The sequence below is a fragment of the Ranitomeya imitator genome, chromosome 1, assembly GCF_032444005.1.
Source record: "Ranitomeya imitator isolate aRanImi1 chromosome 1, aRanImi1.pri, whole genome shotgun sequence".
Lineage (NCBI taxonomy): Eukaryota > Metazoa > Chordata > Amphibia > Anura > Dendrobatidae > Ranitomeya > Ranitomeya imitator.
The window spans coordinates 244,461,150-244,482,420 of record NC_091282.1 but is presented as its reverse complement, the minus strand read 5'-3'; the positions used below and the strand labels follow the sequence as shown (position 1 = coordinate 244,482,420).

At 45.7% G+C, this 21,271-nt stretch overlaps 1 protein-coding gene across 1 annotated transcript in view; it reads right to left on the bottom strand.

Moving 5' to 3' along the window:
- CUX2 (cut like homeobox 2) overlaps positions 1-21,271 on the bottom strand; it is a 739,268-nt gene that overhangs the window by 401,510 nt on the left and 316,487 nt on the right. Inside the window, exons 2-3 of the mRNA XM_069754866.1 lie at positions 19,669-19,779; positions 12,510-12,557 (exon numbers count right to left, since the gene is read on the bottom strand). Coding sequence (XP_069610967.1) covers positions 12,510-12,557; positions 19,669-19,779 — 159 coding nt within the window. The remainder of the gene's footprint in view (positions 1-12,509; positions 12,558-19,668; positions 19,780-21,271) is intronic.

Sequence of the window (21,271 nt, the reverse complement as noted above, 5' to 3'; positions counted from 1 at the left end):
GTGTAACCCTAATGCCAACCCTAACCCTAATACCAACCCTAATCCAAACCCTAGCCCTAATCCCAACTCTAACCCTAACTTTAGCCCCAACCCTAGCCCTAACTTTAGCCACAACCCTAACCCTAGCCCTAAGGCTACTTTCACACTTGCGTCGTTTGGCATCCGTCGCAATCCGTAGTTTTGGACAAGAAACGGATCCTGCAAATGTGCCCGCAGGATGCGTTTTTTGCCCATAGACTTGTATTGCCGACGGATCGTGACGGATGGCCACACGTCGCGTCCGTCGTGCACTGGATCAGTTGTGTTTTGGCGAACCGTCGGCACAAAAAAAGTCCAATGAAACGGTTTTTTGTACGTCGCATCCGCCATTTCTGACCGCGCATGCGTGGCCGTAACTCCGCCCCCTCCTCCCCAGGACATAGATTGGGCAGCGGCTGCGTTGAAAAACTACATCCGCTGCCCACGTTGTGCACAATTTTCACAACGTGCGTCGGTATGTCGGGCCGACGCATTGCGACGGCCCCGTACCGACGTAAGTGTGAAAGAAGCCTAACCCTAAATTTAGCCACAACCCTAACCCTAGCCCTAACCCTAGCCCTAACCCTACCCCTAACCCTACCCCTAGCCCTAACCCTAGCCCTACCCCTACCCCTAGCCCTACCCCTAACCCTAACCCTACCCCTAACCCTAGCCCTAACCCTAGCCCTAACCCTAGCCCTAACCCTAACCCTACCCCCTACCCCTACCCCTAACCCTACCCCTAACCCTAACCCTACCCCTAACCCTAACCCTACCCCTAGCCCTAACCCTAGCCCTAACCCTAGCCCTAACCCTAGCCCTACCCCCTACCCCTAACCCTACCCCTAACCCTAACCCTACCCCTAACCCTAACCCTACCCCTAACCCTAACCCTAGCCCTAGCCCTAACCCTAGCCCTAACCCTAGCCCTAACCCTAGCCCTAACCCTAACCCTACCCCTAACCCTACCCCTAACCCTAATTTTAGCCCCAACTGCTGTTCTCCTGCCGGCCAGCAGATGGAGACAGATGGCGGGCGCACTGCGCATGCGCCCGCCATTTTCTTTTCCCCGGCAGCCAGGAGGAGCAGCAGGAGGATCCAGGGACACAGGTGAGTATGCTAGGGTCCCTGAATCCCCCTATTTCTCTGTCCTCTGATGTGCGATCACATCACAGGACAGAGAATTACACTTTACTTTTTTTTTTTTGCGGTCGCCGGTAAACAGTTAATTACCGGCGATCGCAAAACAGGGGTCGGTAAAACCGACCTCGATCATGTTCTTTGGGGTCTCGGCTACCCCCGGCAGCTGAGACCCCAAAGATTCTCGCGGGGCCGGCCGGCGGGCGCACTGCGCATGTGCCCGCCATTTTGAAGATGGCAGCGCCCACCGGGAGCCACGAGGAGCATCGGGGGAGATAGGTAAGTATTGGGGGGCTACCTGGGACCCCTTTTCTCTGTCCTCCGATGTGCGATCACATCGGAGGACAGAGAAATTAAAAATTAGCCCTACCCCTAACCCTAGCCCTAACCCTAGCCCCAACCCTAGCCCTAACCCTAACCCTACCCCCTACCTCTACCCCTAACCCTACCCCTAACCCTAACCCTAACCCTACCCCTAGCCCTAACCCTAGCCCTAACCCTAGCCCTAACCCTAACCCTACCCCTAACCCTAACCCTAATTTTAGCCCCAACTGCTGTTCTCCTGCCGGCCAGCAGATGGAGACAGATGACAGGTGCACTGCGCATTTTCTTTTCCCCGGCAGCCAGGAGGAGCAGCAGGAAGATCCAGGGACACAGGTGAGTATGAAAGAAGCCTAAACCTAAATTTAGCCCCAACCCTAACTCTAAATTTAGCCACAACCCTAACCCTAACCCTAGCCCTAACCCTACCCCTAACCCTACCCCTAGCCCTAACCCTAGCCCTACCCCTAACCCTACCCCTACCCCTAACCCTACCCCTAACCCTACCCCTATCCCTAACCCTAGCCCTAACCCTAGCCCTAACCCTAACCCTACCCCCTACCCCTAACCCTACCCCTAACCCTAACCCTACCCCTAACCCTAACCCTACCCCTAACCCTAACCCTAGCCCTAGCCCTAACCCTAGCCCTAACCCTAGCCCTAACCCTAGCCCTAACCCTAACCCTACCCCTAACCCTACCCCTAACCCTAATTTTTGCCCCAACTGCTGTTCTCCTGCCGGCCAGCAGATGGAGACAGATGGCGGGCGCACTGCGCATGCGCCCGCCATTTTCTTTTCCCCGGCAGCCAGGAGGAGCAGCAGGAGGATCCAGGGACACAGGTGAGTATGCTAGGGTCCCTGAATCCCCCTATTTCTCTGTCCTCTGATGTGCGATCACATCACAGGACAGAGAATTACACTTTACTTTTTTTTTTTTGCGGTCGCCGGTAAACAGTTAATTACCGGCGATCGCAAAACAGGGGTCGGTAAAACCGACCCCGATCATGTTCTTTGGGGTCTCGGCTACCCCCGGCAGCTGAGACCCCAAAGATTCTCGCGGGGCCGGCCGGCGGGCGCACTGCGCATGTGCCCGCCATTTTGAAGATGGCAGCGCCCACCGGGAGCCACGAGGAGCATCGGGGGAGATAGGTAAGTATTGGGGGGCTACCTGGGACCCCTTTTCTCTGTCCTCCGATGTGCGATCACATCGGAGGACAGAGAAATTAAAAAGATATCGCGTTTGTAGCAATATGTTATATGTTCATGTGGCCTCTAGGGGTCTCACTACTTTAATGTGTGTTCTATATTCTTTGTTTGGAACTTGTTGGATGTTGTTGTACTCAGAATTCATGTAATGGAGGTTGAGACATGATGTGAATAAAGAGCCTGGAGATACTCACAGAGTGTGATTTATGACAGGATTCATCAAACAGAACATGGTGGCAGCCGGGGACAGTACCTGCAAATTCTTAGAGCTTATATGAGGCTGGAACTGCACAGATCACTGCAACTGTAAGTACAGATTCCCTGACAGTACAGAAAAATGGAGACTGGTCTGAAGCCCCCTCTGAGACTGGATGTAACTTCATGTAATCTGTCCCAGACTTGGAGACATTGGAAGGAAGAGTTTACACTGTATGTGGATCTGACTGTGGGCCCCACTGATGACAAACGGAAAGTAAAGCTGTTTTATTACCTAATTGGGGAAAATGGCAGAGAATTAGCCCACACCTTGCTCCCAGACACAGACAACCTCCTCCTAGCAGACATTGTGCAGGCATTTGATAAACACTGTGACCCAAAGAAGAATGAGACAGTGGAAAGATATAAGTTTTTCACAAGACATCAGGAGGATGGTGAAAATGTGGACAGATATCTGACAGAGCTGAGGAGACTTGCAGAAACATGTGGCTTTGGAGAGATCAGGGACAGTCTAATCAAGGACAGAATGGTGTGTGGCATAAAGGACAGTCATCTCAAAGAAAGATTACTGAGAGAGGAAGGCATGACTTTAGAGAAATGTATGCAAATCTGCAGGGCTGCTGAGCTCACAAAGCACAGCCTGTAGATGATGGCAGGCACCAGTGAGAATGATGATGACAAGGTACATGCAGTATCTATGAAAGGAAAGACAGGACCAGACTACCCTATAAACACTGTCCACTGCAAGTATTGTGGGAAAAGACATGAGAGAGACAAAACCAAGTGTCCAGCATATGGGGAAACCTGCAGGTCATGTGGCAAGAAGAATCATTCCTCTGCTGTCTGCAGGCAAGGAAGAGGCAAACAGTACAGACAGCTCCACACTGTGACACCAGACACTGACAGTGCAGAGGACATTATATGGCTACAAATGCAGTCTACAACAGAGAAAGTCAATGTAGTCAGGCAGTCAGTAGTGAAGGATGCCAAGCAGCTTTATGCAACATTCTTGTTGGATGAGAAGCCCATTAGATTTCAGCTGGATTGTGGAGCAAGCTGCAATGTAATTTCATTTGATCTGCTAAACAAACAGGTTTCTATTGAGCCAACTGACAAGGTACTGGTGATGTACAACAAAAGTGTTCTGAAACCAGTGGGGACATGTAAGCTAAAAATACGAAACCCATGTAACAGAAAGAGTTATAGAGTTGAATTTACCGTGTTACAGGGTGGTAACCATGTACCATTACTGGGAGTAAAAGCAGTTCAGGCAATGGACTTAATAAAAGTACAGTCTCAGAACATTATGTCTGTTGAAGTTGCCCAGGATATAAAAAATCCAAAACTAAATGCAGAGCACAACTTGGACATGCAGAAAATAAAAGCAGAGTATGCTGATGTATTTGAAGGTGATGGATGCTTTGAAGGCAAATATAGGCTAGAAATTGACAACCCAGTGCAGCGCACCAGATTACCTACAAGAAGAGTGGCTGTAGCTTTAATGCAACCGCTGAAAGTAGAACTGCAAGATCTACAGAGAAGAGGCATGATAGCACCAGTCCATAAGAGCACAGATTGGATCAGCAGTTTGGTCATAGTGCAGAAACCATCGGGCAAGTTAAGAATATGTATTGATCCTAAGCCACTCAACAAGGCGCTGAAACGAAATCATTACCCAATACCAACATTAGATGATGTTCTACCAGATTTATCAAAGGCTAAAATATTTTCTGTATGTGATGTAAAAAATGGATTCTGGCATGTGGCCCTGACTGAAGATTCAAGTTTATTGACAACATTTTCTTCACCATTTGGACGCTTTAAATGGCTGAAAATGCCCATGGGACTAAAACCTGCTCCAGAGATATTCCAGCAGAAATTGATGCAGGCTTTGGAAGGACTTACTGGAGTGAAGACAATAGCGGATGATATCCTAGTAGTGGGAGAAGGTGAAAATATGGAATCTGCAATCAAGGATCACGATCAGAAGATGATACAATTTTTGGACAGATGCAGAGAAAAAAACATAAAGCTGAATTTGGACAAATTCAAATTGAAAATGACAGAAGTGGCCTATATTGGTCATCGACTGACTTCAACTGGGGTCAAAGTGGATCCTGAAAAGGTGAGAGCAATACAAGATTTGCCTACCCCTACTGATGTTTCTGGAGTACAACGATTTTTGGGCATGGTGAATTATCTCTCAAAATTTTGCAGACATCTGTCAGACTTGTGTGAGCCACTGAGACAGCTAACCCACCAAAGATGTGTGCTGGGAATGGACAGAAAGCCAGGAGACTGCTTTCCGAGCAGTAAAGAATGCCATTGCAGATACAGCAACCCTAAAGTATTTCGATCCAGATCGAGAAGTGGTGGTACAATGTGATGCTTCGGAAAAAGGCCTTGGAGCCACATTAATGCAGAACAAACAGCCAATTACATTTGCAAGCAGAGCCCTTACAACAACAGAGCAGGGATATGCGCAGATTGAGAAGGAACTACTGGCTGTGGTATTTGGGATGGAGAAGTTTCACCAGTACACCTACGGTCGACGGGTAACAGTGCAGTCGGATCACAAACCATTGGAGAGCATTACAAAGAAGCCATTACTAAATGCCCCAAAGAGACTACAGCGCATGCTGTTGCGACTTCAGAAATATGATGTTGACATCGGGTACTGTCCAGGAAGAGACTTACTGATTGCAGATACGCTAAGCAGAGCTTACCTTCCTATCACAAATGATGAGGAGGAAGACATTGAAACCATCAATATGTGTAACTACCTTGCAGTGTCAAAAGAAAAGGTCAAGCAAATCCAGACTTGTACAGAGAAGGATAAAAGTCTCCAGAGTTTAAAGACTGTCATCTTGCAGGGCTGGCCAAAATACAAGCAGCATGCTCCGAGAGAAGTCTCACCATTCTTCCACATAAAAGATGAATTGTCAGTGCAGCAAGGAATCATCTTTAAAGGAGACAGGGCTGTTATACCTGAAGTTCTCAGAAGAGGCATATTGAAGACATTGCACTCTTCTCACTTAGACATGGAAGGATGCCTACGTCGTGCACGAGAATCAGTTTATTGGCCAGGAATGAATGACCACATAAAAAATTACATAGCACAATGTGAAATATGTGCATCCTGCAATGATAAGCAACCAAAGGAGACATTGCAACCTCATGAAATTCCACATAGGCCTTGGTCAAAAATAGGAACAGACTTGTTCACATGGAATGACAAAGAATACCTGATTACAGTGGACTATTTCTCTAACTTCTGGGAGGTTGATTTGGTGCAGGACACAAGGGCGAGAACAGTGATTAAAAAACTCAAGGCCCATTTTGCCAGGTATGGCATTCCAGATATCGTTTTCTCTGACAATGCGGCACAGTTTACGTCTGAAGACTTTCAGTAAGAAATGGGAATTTGAACACCAGACGTCTTCTCCAAGATATCCTCAGAGTAATGGGAAAGCAGAGTCAGCAGTAAAAACGGCCAAAAGACTCATGCAGAAAGCAAACCAGGCGGGTGCTGATGTATATCTGTCTATACTGGATCATAGAAACACACCCACCCAAGGCCTAGACAGCAGTCCGGCACAGAGGCTCATGAGTAGGCGTACAAAGACACTAGTACCAACTGCGTGTCCTCTGTTAGAGCCAAAGCTGCTGGGAAACATCGAAGCTAAATTACAGAAGAATCAAGCTAGGCAAGCTTTCTATTACAATAAATCTGCAAAGGATCTGCCGGAGCTCCAGAGAAATGACAACATTCGGCTGCAGCCAAGCAGCACATTTGACAAACACTGGCAAAAGGCAAAGGTTGTCCAGAAACTGGGACCTCGGTCTTACGAAATTCTAACAGACGACGGAAGAAAACTAGGGAGGAATCGAAGATATTTGAGGAAAACGCAAGAAAGAGATGGTTCATGGCCTTTTGAACAGTATCCAGACACCCAAGACAACGAGGCAGCAAGTACAAGTCAGGCACCAACAGTGACAGCTGACCATCAGGGTGAGGACTCTGGCCAGAGACAGACAATATCAGAAGAACTACCAGATGTACCAGATGTAGAAAGTGACACATCTTACATTACCAGAGCTGGCAGAATTAGCAAAAAGCCGGCGCACCTCAAAGATTATATCTAACTGGACGTACTAGGTTAATTTCTAACTTTGTCATAGTATACATTAGTTTAGTATCTTTTATTGTTCCTCTAGTTAAAAGAGAAAGGATGTAGCAATATGTTATATGTTCATGTGGCCTCTAGGGGTCTCACTACTTTAATGTGTGTTCTATATTCTTTGTTTGGAACTTGTTGGATGTTGTTGTACTCAGAATTTATGTAATGGAGGTTGAGACATGATGTGAATAAAGAGCCTGGAGATACTCACAGAGTGTGATTTATGACAGGATTCATCAAACAGAACAGCGTTTTTTTTTTTTTGCGATCGCAAAACGCTTAATTACCGGCGATCGCAAATGCGGGGTGGGTAAAAAAAAACCCCGAATCATGTTCTGTGGGGTCTCGGCTACCCCCGGCAGCCGAGACCCCGGAGAAAATCCGACTCTGGGGGGCGCTATTCACTTTTTCCACAGCGCCGTAAATTAACGGCGCTGTGGTTTAAGTACCCTTAGCGGCCACCGTTAAAAGGCGTATCGGCGGTCGCTAAGGGCTTAAAACATTGAAAAATGAGGAATGGTGGGCAGTGAAAATCCACAGGGCACCAAGCTGTGAGTAAAGAACCACCCAGGTCAGATAAGAGAAGTCGATTTATTCAACATATAACCTGTTTCAGGGACGATCCGTGAGTTGAACACCTCTTTCCTCACCGCATTTGTGTTGTGACATTCTTCACATGGAGCGCCCTCTCTTTTGGTTTAGGCTGCTTTCACACATCAGGTTTTTGCCGTCAGGGGCAATCCCGGACGAAATTTGCAAAAAACAGATCCGGCGAATGATGCCGCCGAGTCCGATTTTTTCTCATAGACTTGTATTAGCACCAGATTGCGCCAGATGGCATCACGTTTCATCCGTTTTTCACAGGATCCGGTGAAAATTGTCGGTTCGATGGCCAGACAACACGGACAGAGGAACGTTTTTTGTGTCCAGTGAAAAACCGGACATGAACGGATCCAGCGCCATCCGGCTTTTGCTATAATGGAAGGCTATGGCGCTGGATCCGTCAAATGACGGAATCCGGCGACGGATTCCGGTTTTGTACACTGAGCATGCTCCGCATTTTTTTTATTATGTGTGCAGTAACATTTTCCAGTCTGGCGCTCCAGGTCTCTCTCTCCTCTTCACTCTCTCTCTTCTCCCCAGAATCTTAGAATCGAATGCCGGATCAGCTAGTCGGATCCGGTGGAAAAATGGATCAGTCGCATCAGTTTTTCCCAATTTGCAGCATATCCGTTTTTTAAAAAATTCACCTGATTCAACCTGACGGCAAAAACCTGATTATTACATTAAAACATGGTATTCTTCAGGTGGATTAAGAAGCCTTTGACCACGCCTTCACACTGCGAAGCTTGAAAAAACATGTAAAATTCGCAATTATGTTTTTAAATGGAATATCAAAGCTTTTCTAAATGAAAAAAAGGATTACAAAATGCACCAAAATGTATCAAATAAAGGGGAATATGCATAAAAAACATAGCAAAAGCACAATAGCGAGAAAAGATTGTTAATGCATATTTTGGTGCAAAAATAATTTCAAATGAAAAGCAGCAGAAAAAAACATGGCTTAAAAATGGTTTTGCTGCATATAGCAAACAAGGTTTTTAATAGCAAGTACTTCATTGCAATGAAGGAGGATAATGACAGCAGTTTGGGGGCCTACCAAGCTCCTTTTCAAATAGGAATCTGTCAGCACGTTTTTTCTATGTAATCTGAGACCTGCATGACGTAGGGGCAAAATCCCTGATAATAATAATCTTTATTTTTATATAGCGCTAACATATTCCACAGCGCTTTACAGTTTGCACACATTATCATCGCTGTCCCCGATGGGGCTCACAATCTAGATTCTCTATCAGTACATCTTTGGAATGTGGGAGGAAACCAAAGTACCCGGAGGAAACCCACACAAACACGGGGAGAACATACCAACAACTTGCAAATGTTGTCCTTGGTGGGATTTGAACCCAGGACTCCAGCGCTGCAAAGCTAACCACTGAGCTACCGTGCTGCCCTGATTCCAGTAACGTATCACTTACTGGGCTGCGTGATGCAGTTTTGATATATTCCCTGTTTTCTTTGTAATAGTTGTAGCAGTACTCAGAATGCTGAGCTGTGCATAACCCTGCCCACACCACTGAATGACAACTTCCTGAGTACACTGGGAATTGCCAGCTAGCTGCCAATCATTGATGGAGGAGAGGTTATACATACCAGCCTGACTGGCCTGAAAGTGACATATAGTCCTGCAGTAATAATATCCTGATGACGAAGCACTGATTGTATTGAAACTACAAAACACAGCCTAATAAGTGACACATCCTTATAATCAGCAGCATGGTGGCACAGTGGATAGCACTGTAGCTTTGCTGCGCTGAAGTCCTGGGTTCAAATCCCACCAAGGACTACATCTGCAAAGAGTTTGTATGTTCTCTCCGTGTTTGCGTGGGTTTCCTCCCACACTCCAAAGACCTACTGATAGGCAATTTAGAATGTGAAAAAAAAACTTGGAAAGAGGAAAAATAAGCCAGCTCACCCGTGATGCATAAGCCAATCTTCGGGAGCACGGACCCGCTGTGTCCAGGCGTGTAGAATCAAAAAAAGAAGAAATGTCCAGCTTCACCGAATCCGTAAAAAAGAATTTTCTTTATTCACAAACTATAAACATGGAGGATACAGACTTCAGCACAAACCATATAGGTGTGAATCTCAACACGTTTCTGGAGACTAAGCTCCCTTAATCATGACAAGGGAGCTTAGTCTCCAGAAACGCGTTGAGATTCACACCTATATGGTTTGTGCTGAAGTCTGTATCCTCCATGTTTATAGTTTGTGAATAAAGAAAATTCTTTTTTACGGATTCGGTGAAGCTGGACATTTCTTCTTTTTTTAATTTAGAATGTGAGCCCCAACGGGGACAGCGATGATAATGTGCAAAACTGTAAAGCGCTGCGGAATATGTTAGCGCTATATAAAAATAAAGATTATTATTATTAATCCGGCTCTCTGACCCTATATTATGCTGCTCTCAGATTAAATCAGCAAAAACCTGCTGACAGATTCCCTTTAACCCCTTTACGATCTTAGATGTATAGTTACGTCTAAGGTGGGCTCCCCTGTTAGTTACTGGCTCCGGCGGTGAGCCTGCAACTTTTCCGGCACATGTCAGCTGATATGAACTGTTAATATCTGACAGCAGCATTTAACATGCTCACAACAGAAGCGCAAGTTGCCGATGGGTTGGCATCACAACCTGTGGCTGTCATTGCCGGAAAGCTATGAGCACCGCCCAGCGGTTGGCGCTCAGAGCAAGTGAGCATTTTAGCACAAGCGATTGGAAGATCACAGCTTCTAGTCTCCCACAGAGACTATTGAAACAAGTAAAAAGTAAGAAAAAGTTTTAAAAAATGTTAAAAAAATAAAAAAATATAAAAGTTCAAATCACCCCCTATTCGCCCATTCAAAATAAAACAATAAACAAAAAAAAAATGAAACACATATTTGGTATCACCGCATTCAGAATCGCCTGATCTGTCAATATAGAAAAATAATTAATCCGATCGGTAAACGGCGTAACAAGAAAAAAGTCAAAATACAAGAATTACTTTATTTGGTCACCGCAATATTGCACTACAATGCAATAACTGGCGACCAAAAGATCATATCTACACCAAAATGGTGCCAATAAAAATGTCAGATTGGCGCACAAAAAATAAGCCCTCACTCGGACCCAGATAATGAAAAATGGAGATGCTAAGGGTCTCGGAAAATGGAATTTATTTTTTTAAACTTAAAATTTTTTTTTCACCACTTAAACAAAAAAGAACCTAGACATGTTTGGTATCGACAAACTCATAATGACCTGTAGAATCATAATGGCAGGTCAGATTTACCATTTAGCGAACATAGAAAAAGAGCAAAACAAAAAATAATTGTAGAATGACACTTTTTTGCAATTTTACAGCATTTTGAATTTTTTTTCCCAGTTTTCCAGTACATTTAATGACAAAACCAATGGTGTTGTTCATAAGTACAACTCATCCTGCAAAAAAACAAGCCCTAAGGGTACGTTCACATTAGCGTTGCGCCGCCGTGCGTCGGCGACGCAACGCGCGACGCACGCTAAAACGAACGCAAACGCGCGCAAAAACGCGCGCGTTTTGCGACGCGTGCGTCGTTTTCTGACGAAAATCGGACGCACAGAAAATGCTACATGTAGCGTTTCCTTGCGTCCGACGCTAGCGTCGGAAACGACGCACGTGGCGAAAAACGCCACCAAAACGACGCACGCGTCCCCTATGTTAAACATAGGGGCGCGTCGCCGCTGCGTCGCCGCTGCGTCGCCGGCGCAACAGCGACGCACATTGGCGGAACGCCAATGTGAACGTAGCCTAACATGGCCATATTGACGGAAAAATAAAAAAAAAGTTATGGCTCTGGGAAGAAGGGGAGCAAAAAATGGAAACTCAAAAACTGAAAAACCCAAGGTGGTGAAGGGGTTAAAGATGCTTTACTAGATGTCAAATAATCAGAAGAAAAATCATCATCACTATTTTTCCTCTATGATTTAACTAAAAAGTATTATAAACTTACTATGTCTTGAAATTTTATAGCATTGTTTGCAGGATACTAAATTGATAGCCTCCCCTAAGGATAAGCAATCAATGTTTGATCAGTGGAGATCGACTCAATATAGTGAAGAGAGTATTCCAGTACATTCAATACTATAGCAATGTCCATACAGGCGTGGCTGTGCTCGGGACAGCAGCGCAGTCCATTGAACTGACCAGGGCCAACTACAGCAGTATCCTAGAAAACCACTTTATATGATAACAGCGCATCAAAATAACTTTTTAACATTCAAGAGCAAAAAGCTAAATGTTATCTATTCCAGTCATTATGGGATTAGAGACTTTTATTGCTTTCACTTCCAAAGGTTCCCACAATTGCTTGAAGCAAAGAACTTACAATCTATGCAGGAGAATGGAGATAAACAGTCCTTGTGACCAACTCACCAAGCTGTTTTTTGCCAGATTTCTGATGTAAATATATTTGAAACGTTGCAAAATTTTTGCACAACTCATACTTTTGGGTTTTTACGTCTGGTCCTATCAGTTGCTTTGGAAACTTTTCGAAGAGTGGATGACGTTTAGCCAAAAAGGTATGGGAATGTGCAGCCAACTGATTCATCATAATTTACACTACAAAAATGGCATAAATTGTGATAGAAACTTACTTCATTTCTTGTGGTGTCGCATGGGAACTGAAAGGGACACCAAATTTTACACCAGCGTACTCATCATCAAGACTGTCCTACAAAATACCAGTCCTTATTAATTGGGCCCTATACATTTTACAAAATACATAAAGTTTTGAAACAGTTTCCCCAAATATCATTGTTACTGATTTAGAAACAGGCATCTTCTCACCTCAGCTTGAAAGCTCTTCAAAACTGGAGCCACAATTTCTCGGATTTCCTAAAAATAAAATAAAGAAGTTATAATTCCCCAAAAGCCACATTACTACTGAAGTTACACTATAGGTTTCCAGCCACCTACACCACATTTACAAATAAATTAAACATCATTTCCAATTTCTTACACTTTTCCCAATGTATGTCCAATGATAAATTTTAGTATTGTTCACAGGAGTGATCAGATAACAATAATAGAAACAGGCATTTTTCTGCATTAAAGCTCCCCATACACTTTAGAATGAAGTTGACCATACCTGCAGATATAATTGGGTTTGGTCAACTGTCTACTGTAACGTGCAGATGATTGTCAGGGGAGTTAAAGGGGTGCTGTGAAGATCTTAAATGATTTAATTATTTAGCATGAAAATAAGCAAGTTTGATATTGACTTGCTTTTCCTATCTGCAATTATGCTCTTGCAATGAGAGATTTTATCTGTTATAGCGTACAGCTCATTTCCATGGAGTCTAGTCTTTAGTGCCTTCCCAGACCCTGGCCTCCAGTACACAAAAGTTACATTTTAGGAGATGGGGTTAACTCTTAACATCCCAGTCATCTCTCTCCAGCCCAGTGATTTCTATAAAGCAGCTGGCTGCTCACTTCCCTCCCCCTTCTCCATCTTCTGAAGAGATACAGTTATAAATCACTATCCCGGTATAAGATTATAGCCGTAGGCACAGCTTATGACAGTGGTGCTCAAGTAGGCGCCCAAACCATATAGTGTAGAAGATAGACTTGGCACACACTTAGTGGGATGCAGTGAAAATTTTTTAATATGGAGAGTACATACAGTAGTTGACGTTTCGGTCAAGTATAGACCTTCATCAATGTACCTCTCAATAATCACAGGTTGTAATGGGTCACTAGGGTAATAGTAAGCAGAAAACCCTGCTTGCTGCAGTGAGTAGACAAGGAGGCCTAAACCGGCATAGGTGGCTGAGACTGTAACGGACGCGGTATCCGCCGCTGGTCCAGAGATACCGCGTCCGTTACAGTCTCAGCCACCTGTGCCGGTTTAGGCCTCCTTGTCTACTCACTGCAGCAAGCAGGGTTTTCTGCTTACTATTACCCTAGTGACCCATTACAACCTGTGATTATTGAGAGGTACATTGATGAAGGTCTATACTTGACCGAAACGTCAACTACTGTATGTACTCTCCATATTAAAATTTTTTCACTGCATCCCACTAAGTGTGTGCCAAGGCTATCTTCTACACTATAAATCACTATCCCATCAGCATTCAGTGCAAGTCTCCTAATCATGGCTTAGGGCTCCCCTGTCCCTACCTGTGTTCTTGTTCAAATGCCATGTTATCTCCATGTGTAAATGCAGGGATAACAGTGTAGGCAAAGAATAAACTACTGAAGGTTGAATATATTACAGCAGAATTTGTGTTGAGCTTTATAGTTCTACTAATACTGTAGTATTACTATTCACTAGGGTTGAGTGACTTTTCTTTTTTTAGCATCAGGTCGGGTTTCACGAAACCCGACTTTCTCAAAAGTCGGGTGGAGTGAAATCGGCCGATCCTATAGAAAAGTCGGGGTCGGGGTCGGCCGAAACACGAAACCCAATGCAGTGCAATGGGATACTAATGGTTCCCAGGGTCTGAAGGAGAGGAAACTCTCCTTCAGGCCCTGGGATCCATATTAATGTGTAAAATAAAGAATAAAAATAAAAAATAGGGATATACTCACCCTCAGACGCGCCCTGGTTCTAACCGGCAGCCTACGTTCCTAAAAATAAGCAAGTGAAGGGCCTTCGATGACGTCGCGGCTTGTGATTGGTCATGTGAGCGGTCACATGAGCGGTCACGCGACCAATCACAAGCCGCGACGTCATCGAAGGTCCTTCACTTGCTCATTCTTAGGAAGGAAGGCTGCCGGTTAGAACCAGGGCGCGTCCGAAGGTGAGTATATCCCTAATAGGAATATACTCACCCTCGGACGCGCCCTGGTTCTAACCGGCAGCCCTCCTTCCTAAGAATAAGCGTGTGAAGGACCTTAGATGACGTCGCGGCTTGTGATTGGTCGCGTGCCCGCCCCTGTGAGTGCTCACGCGACCAATCACAAGCCGCGACGTCATCAAAGGTCCTTCACTTGCTCATTTTTAGGAACGCAGGCTGCCGGTTAGAACCAGGGCGCGTCCGAGGGTGAGTATATCAATATTTTTTAGTTTTATTCTTTATTTTACACTTAAATATGGATTCCGATACCGATTCCCGATATCGCAAACATATCGGAACTCGGTATCGGAATTCCGATACCAGATCAGAAGATCGCCGACCTCATAGCCGACCCCACCCAGGGGTCGGGTCGGGTTTCATGAAACCCGACTTTGCCAAAAGTCGGTGACTTCTGAAAATGGCCGACCCGTTTCGCTCAACCCTACTATTCACCAAAGCAGTCACTCAAATAGGAACGCCCAACTTAGAAACCAGGAAGTGAGGAAACTGTGAGGAGATCCTGTGGCACCCCAGGAGTCCAGTTGCCACAATGGCATTGCCTTCCTCATGGGAGGGGGGGGTGATGTTATGCCTGGATGCAAGGAGGGATTTCCTAATCGGGTAATACAAACATACAACACCTTCCTAACTCCAGACCAGAAAGGGGAGCTCTAATCCTGGTTTCAGGGTAGCTTCCCTATAAGTTCTGGTCTGGAGGTGGGGTTAGTGAGGTTAGTGTGAGACCCTGAAGGGAAAAGAAGCACATGAGGAGAGGAGCCTGGGGTCTGGAGCTGCGATTGGGCTCACCCTAATAAAAAGCACTTAGAGATCAGACACTGGAGTCCGTGGTGGTGAGAGGATTGCATACCCAGCCACTGAATCCGGAGGGCAGGAGATTCCAAGTCTCCTGACCCCAACTGACACCCGGAGGCAACACAGCAGGGCAGGAGCCTGGGGCTGCCAGTGAGAAGGCAGTGCCCATGACAGGCTCAGGCTGTCAGCCATTCGGGTTGGGAGTACAGACACTGAGAGGACTTGTGCAGAGCTTCAGGCAGCAAGGGTCAGAGTACAAAGCGCAGAAGGAAGGCCTCCAAACCCACCTGGTTGTGTGGATCCCAAGTTGCTTCCAGGTCTTCCGAACCCCATCATCACCTGTTACCTGTACCCTGGACTGTACCTGTACTTCATCAGTAAAAGGTAAAGGAAACTGCTACCTTTGTGTTCCTCAATCATTACTTGCGCCCTTAGCCCTGCACCCCATCATTTACCATCCCCTACCAACTGTACCAGGTAGCCCTGGGGTCCTGCTCTACCTGTGGGGAGCAGAACCATCCAAGCTGCATTACCATCAGCCCCAGCGGTCCCTTTAAGCAGCATCGGCCATCCTGACCAAACACCACAGGTGGCGTCACAAATCATCCGTTAATGACTTTATTTCCACTTTCATTCACATCCCCTTTAACTGGACACCCAGGCCCACGGACCAGGTCACTGCCACTGTGACCACCCCTTTAAGTACCACCGGACCCAGTACCGAGTATCCCACGGGTCTTAGTGGGCGCTCCAACCTTGGCGTCACGAACAGGATACATACCCCGGCATTGCCGGATGCTGTGTGCCATAGACTTTGTTAAACTGAGTGATAACTGCAATTGCCGTGCTGCGTGGCGCATGAGGAACAGAGGAGTTGTGTCTTCGTGGGTGGAGCCTGGAAAAAGAGTGTGAAGGAAGCTGCACTCCGGGCTCTGCTGTGCACGGATAAAAGAAGCAGGAGGCCCTGGACTGGAGAACCAGAAGGAACGCCATACAGATCGCTGGTGGAGCAGCCGCAGACTCCGTTAACAAAGCATTGGGCTGGGCTCAGGTTAACTAGGGGGAAAGGAAGGAATATGTCCAACCCAGGTGGAGATTCAGCTGCGGTTGCAGCTGTAGCCCCCATGATGCCGCTAGATCCCATGGCGGCCGCAGCCCCAATGAACCAGCAAGCTCCAGCCACAGTTACAGCCTCCATATTGCGGATATCGATGCCATACATACTGGGAGCCGCCTAGTTACCACAGTACTCAGGGGAGTTGCACACTTTGAGCGATTTTAAGGAGAGACTCTGCAGTTTGTTTGAAGGGTACCCCCTGTCTGAACATCAGAAAGTCAGCATCCTCACTGGCCAGTTAATTGGTGCAGCTCAAAGGGAAGTAAAGTCCTGGCTGGACACTGATAAAAGGACTGTTAAACAGATCTTGGCCAGGTTTAAGGACACCTTTGACACCCGCACTGCAGCAGAGATAAAGTTGAGATTCTTTGGGTGCAAACAAAGGGTGCAGGACAGTATACGGGACTATGTCCTTAATCTCCAGGTGGCACTGCGGGCCATTAAGCAGGTTGACCCTGACAGCATGCAGGATGGGGACAGATTGTTAAAGGAGCAATTTATTGAGGGACTTCTGTCTAGCACCCACAAGACCCAGCTGCACATCTTGACCCTACAAAACCCTGACCTGGACTTTGCACACTTTAAAGGTAGGGCCATCCAGGTGCTGCATGAACCAAATTCCAGCCGCACAGCGCCTCCTAGGCGCCCAGCAATTATATACCACCCAGAGGCGGCATCTTTTCATCAGGACCCCGTTGAGGCCAACGCACAGACCCTGGTTAATGACTCTGATGTGGACTGCGTCTCCAGGTCCAGAAGCTGACCAAAAGTGTGGCAGCATTAACTAAAATCGTGCAGTTTATGTAAGTTCTCTCAAAGGAGAAGATCCAGCCGGCCTCCAGTCCAGATGATGTCCCGTGGAGACGGCAAAAGAGGATCCCACCAACCAGAGGGAGAGATAACGACTGCTATGATCAGGACGGATGACCCATTTGCCTCCGCTGCAGCAGGGCCGGACACATCGCAAGATTCTGCAATTTAAACGAGCATCCCCTGGGGCAGAGGGCCAACCCCCAGGAGTAAGACGACCAGGCCCACAAAGCTGGCGAGCCAAGTACGTCGGAGGACAACCAGTCCTCCCAGTTGTGATTGATGGAGTAATATATGGGATTCATTATACTGTATGGAACAATATATGGTGCATATTATACTCTATGGGGCCCTTCCTATACTGTATGGGTTATTACATGGGGCCCATTATATATGGAGCAATATTTGGGGCTCATTATACTGTATAGAGAAATATAGGACCCTATTATATACAGTTTGGAGCAATATATGGTGCCTATTAAATACTGTATGGAACATTATATGGGGTCCATTATTCTGTATGGAGCACTATGTGGTGCCCATGATATTGTATGGAGCAATATATGGGACTCATTATTCTGTATGGAGGACTATGTGGTGCCCATAATACTGATAATACTGTATTGAGCAATATATAGGGCTCATTATTCTGTATGGAGGACTATGTGGTGCCCATAATAATTTATGGAGTGATGAAAGGGATTAATTATTCTGTATGGAGGACTATGTGGTGCCAATAATACTGTATGGAGGATTATACTGTCTGTTTTTTGAGCTATTGCAGAATGTACAATAGATATCACTCATGTAATATGAGAAGTAAGTAAAATATTTTGCATTGTACTATGTCTATATTTCCCTGCTGTATCTGTAACACCCCAGGGTCCTGGTTGTTACAATGGCATTGCTTTCTTCACGGGGAGAGTGATGTCATGCTTTGAAGCAAGGGAAGATCACTTCTATCAGGTAAATACATACAAGCAACATGTTCACACTCCAGGCCAGAAAGGGGAGCTCTGAACCCGGTTTTCCAGGGAGCTGCTCTTGATATATATTCTGGCTATAGGGGAAGTGAGTGAGTAGTCTGTCAGGAGGAGAGGAAGAGAGCAGTCAGACAGTGAGTGTCAGAAAGACTAAAGGTGCCGTGCAGCCAGAGTTGCTGCAGCTCCTGGGGAAAGAGAATTAACAAAGAAGAACAGTTTGTAGAAAGCGTGATGAGATCAAAGCACATGAGTGTGACATCTGGGGAGGATAGCTGTGACTGGGCTACCTCCCTGCAGAGCGCAGATTCCCGGTAGCCAGAAGACTAAGGATTCTAGGAGGCACAGCAGAACCCGGCAGGACAGCTGGATTACACTTCACCTGTCTGCCCTAATACCCAGGAGGCACAGTGGCACATAGAGCTTGGGTCATGATAGAGACCCTATAAAAAGGCTTGAGCCACCTGTCATACAGGTTTGGGTCCGACTCCTAACCTTCATGGAGGACGAGCGAATTGTGAGGACCTTGCCAGAAGCCATAGGCAGTAAGGGACTACACCAAAGCGCTGGTAGGAAGGCTTTCATCTCCACCTGGTAGAGGGAACTCTGAATTTGCTTCCAAGCCACCCGGATCCTACCTGTACCTGTGATCTGGTGCCCTGGACTGTAGCTGCCTGAAGTCTCCAGTAAACCAGGTAAAGAGACTGCAAACCTGTGTCCCCGTTCTTTATTGCACCACTCACCATTCTCATCTATACACCGGGAGCCCTGGGGACTTAATTCACCTGTGGGAAGTTATACCATCTAGCTGCCATAACATCACCCCAGCGGACCCCTTTAAGCAGCATCGGTACCCACTGACTGAATACCACATGTGGCATCACGAACACGAACTTTATTCAAAATCCTTTAGGAACTTTCCCATTAACATTGGCCACGGACCAGGTCGCCGCCACCGTGACATCCCCCTGTGAGTGCTGGACCCGGTACCGAGTACCCCACTGCACTGGCGGGCGACTCATATCTGTACATCATAAATTGTGGTATGTGTTAAAAGGGCCTACTGAGACCCTTTAGCCCTGGGCGCATGAAAACCTGGAGCTGGCCCTGATCAGTACACGTGTGAAGTACTATCTAACCTTCCTATTTTCCTGGAATATTTCTGAAAACTGCCACTCTTACAGCACAATATTGACAATGTATAGAACAGAGCTTCAGCTGACAATGTGAACAAGTTGAACCCAAAGACTTGATCTCTACCTAGAATTACCTTGCGAGACAGCAGCCAATATAAAGAATCACACCATACCCCAGGACTTACGGTAAGTATCCCCAGAACTAATATATAATAAAATATAACTTAATGCCTCAGGATTAAAAAAGTATTTAATATTTTTCTACCTCAAAGCAATTTGCATCTGCAGTCAATAGGTTAAGCAAGACCGTACCTCAGGGACATTCTTCTTAAACTCCCGGCTGAGTTCAATAAGACGCTTGTGGGAATGCTCACTCTCTTCCTGCCGAGCGGCCAGCTCCGAGGCGAGGGAGTTCAGTTCTTTCTGCAACAAGAAAGGGAAGGAGTTTTGGATTTTTAATATCATACATAACCCATATCGTGTCCAAAGTTTGCAAATTTCCAATACGTAGAGACAGCTGCAATATTGATTACAAACATGAATTATTTAGGGAAGAAAAGTATGTATTCAATGAAAATCAGGACAGCTTTTAGATAATGAGAAGCTGCTATAATCAATATCCCTCAGTGAAGTTTCTTTCAAAGGGTTTCAAGGGCCTTAGTTCACTAGTAACTTTTCTGAAGCAATGCGGGATGCAATAACGTGTTCTCAGGGAATTAATGTAAAGAAAGCTTCGCTGCCAACTAATATATATCAACAGGAGGGAATGGATCCAAGCTAGACTTACTTATGCTTAAGTGTTCATAAATAAAGCAGTTAACCATATATATGGCTTTTTAATTTCAGCACAATATGGGAAAATGAATGTGCCCACATATAGCAGACTGACCTCTGAGCGCTGAAGATTAAATCATAAGCAGTTCACTGTAAGTGCAAGTGTTGCTCCAAGACTCCAGGAGAGTTTCCAACAACTCTGCCTGGATCACTTTCATAATCCGCTCACAAATAAAAAATACGATATATCTATATGATCTCATTGCCCAAATGGTCAGACCGCATTAATTGCAAAGAGATTGCGAGAAAAGGGCAGTCAAAATGACAAGACTGACCGCTGGTTATACAAAACAAGAATGCGGCAGACCTAATGTGTCAACTATTATTTATCTGAATTCCCTATCAGTATGTCTTTGGAGTTTGGGGGGAAACTGGAGAACCCGGAGGAAACCCACGCAAACACTGGAAGAACACAGAAATCCTTGCAGATGTTTTCCTTGGTGGTAATTTACCCCAAACCTCCCAGCAAAGCAAAGCAACAGTGCTAACCATTGAGCCACCTTGTTGCTGGGTATGACTTTTAGTGCAGGTTTCGCTCCTCGATGCAGTTTTAATTCACCCAAAACCATGAATGGGTCCCCATAAGTGGAAATATATAGAAATAAGACAAATACAATTTTTTTTTCATCTTTTGATCCACCATAAGGTTAGGCTTAGAAAATATGCTTTAAAACTGCATTACATACTGGGTCTAAGGAGCTTTTTATATCCAATATAAAAATCCATACAAAAATAAGTTTGCTGAAAGTCCTGACTTTTGGAACCTCCATTATTGCCACAACATGGGCACCTTTTGTCATCATTGGTAGGCCCCCAGAAGAAGCAGGAGGCGAAACGCGCGTCGCGGTTAGGGGACGCCACTAGCACAGCTACCAGCACCGCCACCGCCATAAGGTATAAGCCTGCATTAACTTTACTATGGACTAATAAGGTTTCATCTGTTACTCCCGGGGCCGGGACCATATGGTATATTTGCCAATGTATATGATTTTGCTGTTATGGGAGATCTTTATTATCTTTTGGTCACAGAGGGTTTGTAGTTATGGGAGCTATTGCATAATTCAAGAAGATGTTTTTGATG